The sequence below is a fragment of the Brassica rapa genome, chromosome A03 (assembly GCF_000309985.2).
Source record: "Brassica rapa cultivar Chiifu-401-42 chromosome A03, CAAS_Brap_v3.01, whole genome shotgun sequence".
Classification (NCBI taxonomy): Eukaryota; Viridiplantae; Streptophyta; class Magnoliopsida; order Brassicales; family Brassicaceae; genus Brassica; species Brassica rapa.
The window spans coordinates 34,662,628-34,671,017 of NC_024797.2; the positions used below are offsets into that span (position 1 = coordinate 34,662,628).

Sequence of the window (8,390 nt, forward strand, 5' to 3'; positions counted from 1 at the left end):
TTCGATGCTATATCCCGAAGACCGTAGCGAACTCAGTTCATGTTTTCCGCCATTCTAAATCATCGATCAAACTTTGCGGTAAAAACCGCGGAAAGTCCATTCTTTATCGAAAGAAGTCGCAATAAACGTTTCGAGTCGGAATACAGCCCAAAGGGGCCTAAGACATGACTCGAGGCCCATCTTACGATTTCTTAACCAAAAGCCCGTAAACCGTAGGACGGTTTACGCTTGGTTCGCAAGGGAAGATAAAGGTCAAGTTTCCGCGGATAAATACGGAATTTTGAAGATAATTACGAAGATCGGAAAAAATGGAATATCTCCATTTTATGCTATGATGGCTTAAGGGCAGAAGAGTAAAAGCGTAAACCGACCTTGGAGCTTGTATATAAGGAGTCCTAGGGGAGATGCATGGGGGGAGAACTTTTTAGACTCGGAATTCTATGCACTTAGAAACTTTAGGCTTTATTCTCGACAAGTTTGGTTTCTATGACTGGCACTCAATTACTAGACGAACTCGCCCAGGCAGTTCGATCTCTTGTCCAGCTCTATCAATTGAACTACGTTTGGCTTGATCCTGGAAAGGGGTACGTAGGCAGCCTTTAACAAGGTTCAGTCCGAAATTAATCAAAAACCTTATATGTATCTTTTTCGTCTTTCGTTATCGAGCTGCAACTCAACTAGGTTTGAGCTTTTAGGCCGCTAGAACCAAGTAACTCGCTGACAGCCTTTGCGGCCCAAGCTTTTATGACCTCTAGTAATGATTGTAACGCTCTTACGCGGACTCGAAATAAGATATACTGTTTTATCTAAACTCAGTTGCTATCTTTTCATGATTTCCGCATATATTTGGTCACTTGTCGTTGGCTCTCGCAGAGATCCGGGACCTCTGGGAAATTAGGGTTTTCCTAATTTAAACGTAAATCTACAGTGCGAATTTTGGTTCCCACACATGCCTCATTCTCGGCTGGGTCCACCGAATGAGGCACAGACTCTATCTTCGGAACAAGGAGCTCTTCATGAGCGCTTGCGGACGAAGACCCTTTCCTTGAAATCTTTTTCTTACTCGACATTTCGTACCTCTCTTTTGGGAAACTAGAAGAAAAGGGTAGAGAGGAAAATCTTTATGAGAACAAGCAAGTGAAAAAATTGTGAAGAAGTTACCTCCCTTCTTATAGGCATGAGGAATTACTATTTACTTGCCGATTTTCTGATATGATCATGGCCAGCCAGCTGATGAAGATAGAGATGGAGAGTTTAGAGAAGAACCGGCTGAAGAAGATGATGTCTTAGCCATTCCTAAAGGTCCCATAACTCGAGCCAGAGCCAGGAAACTCAAAGAAGCTATTGGAGGACTAATCAGGAAGTCTTTGGATCAAGAAGAATGTCTTGGAGGAAGCTTGATACTTCAAGATACACTTATCACCATTCAAGCCATCTTACCGTCAAGCTGAGTATCATCTAGGCTAGCAAGCTATGTGTGCTCTTTTCCTATCATTGTTTTTGTCCCATTGGGTTTTGCAATGATAGGTTTTTAACGAGGCCATAGTCTTGCTATCATATCACCTAGTTGATACTCTCGGACCAAACCACATGAAGAACCTTATGTTATCTTTTATTTCTAAGTACTTATGTCTTTTATTTTCGAAAACTCTATCTAAGTTATGTCTTTGTTTCTACATTAATTGGAGGAGCCTGTTCCTTTAATTTCGAAATGCTTGGAGCCTGTTCCAAGCCTTTCACTATATATATGTGTGTGACGGCAACCCCAGCATCTATCAAGTTTTCTTTCACTTAAACCTTTGTGTTTTCTTCTCCCTTGCTTTCACGAGTTAAGAGAGTGTCTGATGTGTAATATCCAGTCTGTTGGTGTGTAATATCCAACGCCCAAGGGCTTTAGAAAGGTGTGTCATATCCGATCTGAGCCTAGGAGTATCAAGAAGCCTCTCTGCAGCCTCTTCTGTCACCATTCGATCCACAGCCTTGATAAACTTGAGTCTTTGATTCGTTTATGCAAGGATCTATCCAAAACCATCTAGAGAAGAGTCCTAGGATCTCATTAAGTGGTATCAGAGCACTCTGGAAGGGGAGTTTCGATTTCACTTTTGTTTGTTCATAAGATCTACTCTTTATCGTTTCATATCTTGGATCATTCGGTTCTTGTGTGTTGATTCTCACTTGATCTGTTTGTTTCATTATCAGGATTGTTAGATCTGATTGTTTCGTGTCTCATATTGCTAGATCTAAGAATTTAGATCAAGTTCTATACAAAACCTTTCGCATTCTTGTTGATCACGTTACGGCTTCTTAAATCTGAAAGTTTATTGTGGCTGAGTGTTTCGATCTATTGTTGATAACATAAGATCCGTAGTTATTGAATCTCAAATCATCACCTGTTGAATCTCAAATCCTTTTCTGCTAAATCTGAGTTGTTGTTTCAATTTCGAAAGTGATAGAATTCAAATCGTCACGTGTTGATCAAGTATCTTCATTAGCCGCTTTGTTTGAATACTTTGTTTCCTTATTTGAATCTTGAGTTCTGATTTCTTTTGAACTACTTACTGGTTCAAGCTTTTCGTGTATCAGGAAGCAATGGGGTCTGAGGAGGATGATGAAACCTTTGTGAGAAGGAATAAGTTGTTACAAGAAGCAATCACCAAACAAGTGATGGAAGCGATGGTGAAGTTGCTGGAAGAGAAGTATGATCAGAGACCGAATGATGGGCAAGGCCAAGCATCTGGCCAGAGACGTGAGCAAAGAAGAAACAGACAAGGCCAGCGTGAGCATGCTGGATCAGAAGAAACTGATAACTTGTATGAGAGAAGTAGCCATAGCTCCGGTTCGAGACATAGCAGTAGAGGATCTCGACATGATCATGAGGGCCGAAGGTATAGACGCAATGAGCTATCAGGATTGAAGCTTAAGATCCCTCCTTTCCATGGCAAAGCTGATCCAGATGCCTATCTTGAGTGGGAAAAGAAGATAGAACTCGTTTTCAACTCTCAGCATTACTCAGAGACTAAGAAGATTCAAGTGGCTGCTACCGAGTTCAATGATTATGCTTTGAGCTGGTGGGATCAGTTGGTTACAAACAAGAGGCGCAATGGTGAATTTCCCATTGAAACATGGGCAGAGATGAAAGCTGTGATGCGCAAGAGGTTTGTACCAAGTCATTATCACCGTGATCTTCATCAAAAGCTGAGACTGCTTACACAAGGATAAAGTCTGTAGAGGAATACTTTCAAGAGATGGAATTGCTTATGCTGAGAGCTTGTGTATCTGAGGACAGTGAAGCTACTATGGCACGTTTTCTTGGTGGACTCAACCGTGAGATACAAGACAGAGTGGAGATGCAACACTACTTGGAGATAGAGGAGATGCTACACAAAGCTATCTTGGTGGAGCAGCAAGTTAAGAGAAGAAGTTATGCGCGTGGCAGCTATGGTTCCAGTAGATATCAGACCTCTAAGGAAGATAAACCAAGTTATCAGAAGGAGAGCAAGCCACAGCCAAAAGAAGAGCCTAAGTCTAGTAGCATCTACAACAAAGATAAGGGTAAAGTGGAGGCTACAAGTTCGCGTGCAAGAGATGTGAAGTGTTTTAAGTGCCAAGGGCGTGGGCACTATGCTAATGAGTGTACTAACAAGAGAGTTATGATTCTGCTGGAGAATGGAGAGTTTGAATCTGAAGATGAGAAACCAAAGACTGATCAAGAACTATCAGAAGCTGAGTATGAGGAGGAACCAGTTCAAGGTAGACTTTTGGTTGCAAGAAGGACTCTCAGTTTGCAAAACAAAACTGAGGAGCAAGAACAAAGAGAGAACTTGTTCTACACACGTTGTCTGGTGCAAGGAAAGGTCTGCAGCCTGATCATTGACGGTGGAAGCTGTGTCAATGTTGCTAGTGAGATAATGGTAAAGAAGCTTGGATTGAAAATTCAGAAACATCCTAGACCTTATCGACTACAATGGCTTAATGAAGAAGGCGAGATGAGGGTATCTACTCAGGTTTCTATACCTTTGTCCATTGGAAGGTATGAAGATGACATTCTCTGTGATGTGATACCCATGGGAGCCAGCCACATATTACGTGGAAGGCCTTGGCAGTTTGATAGGCGTGTCATTCACGATGGCTTCACCAACAAACATTCTTTTGAGTTCAATGGCAAGCGAACTGTATTGGTGCCTCTAACTCCTAAGGAAGTTCTTGAAGATCAGCTTCAGCTTCAGAAAAAGAAAGAGATTGATCTCAAACCAGATAAGCAACACAACTTTTATGCTAAAGCTAGTGAAATCAAAAGATCTCTTTATTCTCATCAATCGGTTCTCTTATTTATTTTTAAAGAATCTCTTTTGACTCTAACTGATTGTACACCGGTGTATCCGAGTGAGATGTCAGCTCTTTTACAGGAATATCATGATGTATTTCCAGAAGATAATCCCATAGGTTTGCCACCTATTCGAGGGATTGAGCATCAGATTGATTTTGTACCAGGAGCTACTCTTCCCAACAGACCAGCATACAGAACTAATCCTGTGGAAACCAAGGAGCTACAAAGACAGGTTGAGGAACTGATGGAGAAAGGCCATATCCGTGAGAGTATGAGTCCATGTGCTGTGCCTGTGCTCCTTGTGCCTAAGAAAGATGGGAGCTGGCGCATGTGTGTTGATTGTAGAGCAATCAACAATATAACAGTGTAGTATCGCCACCCTATTCCTAGATTAGATGATATGCTTGATGAATTGCATGGTTCTAGTGTCTTTTCTAAGATAGATTTGAAGAGTGGATATCATCAAATAAGAATGAAAGAGGGAGATGAATGGAAAACAGCCTTTAAGACTAAGCATGGGTTGTATGAGTGGTTAGTCATGCCTTTTGGATTAACCAATGCTCCTAGCACTTTTATGAGATTGATGAACCATGTGCTTAGATCTTTCATAGGCTTGTTTGTGGTAGTATACTTTGATGATATCCTTGTTTACAGTAAGAACCTAGAAGAGCATATAGATCATCTTAAGTCTGTTCTTGATGTGTTGAGAAAAGAAAAACTGTTTGCTAACCTTAAGAAATGCACTTTTTGTACGGATAACTTGGTCTTCCTAGGCTTTGTTGTGAGTGCAGATGGAGTAAAAGTGGATCAGGAGAAGGTGAGAGCAATTCAAGAATGGCCAATTCCTAAGACCATAAGTGAAGTGAGGAGCTTCCACGGGGTTGCTGGTTTCTACAGGCGGTTTGTTAAAGACTTTAGCACTATAGCAGCTCCCTTGACTGAAGTGATAAAGAAAGAAGTCGGATTCAAGTGGGGAGAAGCACAAGAGACTGCCTTCCAATGCCTTAAAGAGAAGCTTACTCACGCTCCTCTTCTTATACTTCCAGATTTTAGTAAAACCTTTGAGATTGAATGTGATGCTTCTGGTATTGGAGTGGGTGCTGTTTTGATGCAGGAAAAGAGACCCATAGCTTACTTCAGTGAGAAGCTTGGAGGCGCCACTCTCAAATATGCCACTTATGATAAGGAATTGTATGCCTTGGTGAGAGCTTTGCAGACTTGGCAGCACTACTTGTGGCCCAAGGAGTTTGTGATACACACTGATCATGAGTCCCTCAAGTACTTGAAAGGACAGAACAAGCTCAGCAAGAGACACGCAAGATGGGTAGAATTCATAGAAACCTTTCCTTATGTCATCAAGTACAAACAAGGTAAAGAAAATATAGTTGCTGATGCACTATCTCGAAGGTATGTTCTCTTAAACACTCTTGATGCTAAGTTGTTAGGTTTTGAGCAGATTAAAGATATGTATGAATCTGATCCAGATTTTAAAGAAGCTTATAACTCTTGTGAGAAATTTGCTGCTGGACATTACTTTAGACATGATGGATTCCTCTTTTATGATAATAGACCGTGTGTGCCTAATTGCTCTTTGAGAGATTTGTTTGTTAGGGAATCGCATGGAGGAAGTCTCATGGGTCACTTTGGTATAGAAAAGACTCTTAAAACTTTGCAGGATCATTTCTTTTGGCCTCGGATGAAAAGTGATGTTGAGAAACTATGTGAGAGATGTGCAACTTGCAAGCAAGCTAAGTCTAAGGTTCAGTCTCACGGTTTGTATACTCCTCTCCCTATTCCTTATCATCCTTGGAATGACATATCTATGGATTTCATTGTTGGTTTGCCTAGAACTAGGACTGGGAAGGATTCCATCTTTGTTGTTGTTGACAGGTTCTCAAAAATGGCACATTTTATAACATGTCACAAAACTGATGATGCATTACATGTAGCTAATCTGTTCTTTAAGGAGATTGTGCGTTTACATGGCATGCCTAGGACCATAGTTTCTGATAGAGATACTAAGTTTCTTAGTTATTTTTGGAAAACTCTTTGGTCTAAACTAGGCACTAAGTTGTTGTTCTCCACTACTTGTCATCCGCAAACTGATGGACAGACTGGGGTAGTTAATAGAACTCTAGGAACACTCTTGCGTGCATTCATCAAAAAGAATCTGAAATCTTGGGAAGACTATCTGCCACATTGTGAATTTGCATATAATCATGCTGTGCATTCTGCTTCTAAATTTTCACCCTTTGAAATTGTTTATGGGTTCAATCCCACCTCTCCTTTGGATTAAATTCCTTTACCTGAGTGTGAAAGGGTCAGTTTGGATGGCAAAAAGAAGGCAGAAATGGTGAAACAACTCCACGAGCAAGCTAGACTCAACATTGAAGAGAAAACTAAGCAGTATGTCAAGCATGCCAACAAAGGAAGGCGTGAGATGGTCTTTAAAGAGGGTGACCAAGTCTGGGTTCATCTAAGAAAAGAGAGGTTTCCTAATGAGAGGAAGTCCAAGCTTATGCCGAGAATTGATGGACCTTTTGAGATCACAAAGAAGATCAGCAACAATGCCTACAAGATTGATCTCCAAGGTAAGTATGATGTGAGTAATAGCTTCAATGTTACTGACTTGATCCCTTTTATTGCAAATGAACCTGATTTGAGGTCAAATCATTTTCAAGAGGGAGGGAATGTTATGATCATGGACCAGCCAGCTGATGAAGATAGAGATGGAGAGTTTAGAGAAGAACCGGCTGAAGAAGATGATATCTTAGCCATTCCTAAAGGTCCCATAACTCGAGCCAGAGCCAGGAAACTCAAAGAAGCTATTGGAGGACTAATCAGGAAGTCTTTGGATCAAGAAGAATGTCTTGGAGGAAGCTTGATACTTCAAGATACACTTATCACCATTCAAGCCATCTTACCATCAAGCTGAGTATCATCTAGGCTAGCAAGCTATGTGTGCTCTTTTCCTATCATTGTTTTTGTCCCATTGGGTTTTGCAATGATAGGTTTTTAACGAGGCCGTAGTCTTGCTATCATATCACCTAGTTGATACTCTCGGACCAAACCACATGAAGAACCTTATGTTATCTTTTATTTCTAAGTACTTATGTCTTTTATTTTCGAAAACTCTATCTAAGTTATGTCTTTGTTTCTACATTAATTGGAGGAGCCTGTTCCTTTAATTTCGAAATGCTTGGAGCCTGTTCCAAGCCTTTCACTATATATATGTGTGTGACGGCAACCCTAGCATCTATCAAGTTTTCTTTCACTTAAACCTTTGTGTTTTCTTCTCCCTTGCTTTCACGAGTTAAGAGAGTGTCTGGTGTGTAATATCCAGTCTTGGTGTGTAATATCCAATGCCCAAGGGCTTTAGAAAGGTGTGTCATATCCGATCTGAGCCTAGGAGTATCAAGAAGCCTCTCCGCAGCCTCCTGTGTCACCATTCGATCCACAGCCTTGATAAACTTGAGTCTTTGATTCGTTTATGCAAGGATCTATCCAAAACCATCCAGAGAAGAGTCCTATGATCTCATTATTTTCGGACACAAACTTCGCCGACATACACCAATCTCGTCCGAACTCCCCATACCGCGCATTAGAATCTCGCTGGAAACCCACGATTCTAACGGGTTGGGGGGCTAACTGTTCGGGTCGAAAACGGTTATGACAAAGTTAACGTCCAAATCTTTGCAATATACAACTATAACTCTCCGCAACATAGTTTTTCGAGATAAAGTTCAATCTAGGATTTCATTTAGATCAAACATAAGCCATCGGAAACATACCCAAACCAATTACGGATAGGTTCGAGTATGACAATTGGAACACGGATGAACCAAGCTCGGCCATTGCGCAACTACCGCACCTGCACGCTATCCGGTCGCTATGTAGCGACCGAGCTCGAGCCAAGCTCGGTCGCTACGTAGCAACCGAGCTCTTCCGAAACGTCGATACTACACCAGTCTATGCATTCTCTTCTATCCTTCGATGCTATCTCCCAAAGACCGTAGCGAACTCAGTTCATGTTTTCCGCCATTCTAAATCATCGATCAAACTT

General features: G+C 41.3%; 1 protein-coding gene across 1 annotated transcript; it reads left to right on the plus strand.

The window, feature by feature from the left end:
- Positions 1-6,451: 6,451 nt before the first annotated feature.
- Positions 6,452-7,593, plus strand: LOC117132856. Its single transcript, XM_033288242.1, has one exon. It carries the CDS (start codon positions 6,678-6,680, stop codon positions 7,260-7,262), a length of 585 nt encoding a protein of 194 aa, XP_033144133.1. The 5' UTR covers positions 6,452-6,677; the 3' UTR covers positions 7,263-7,593.
- Positions 7,594-8,390: the final 797 nt, after the last annotated feature.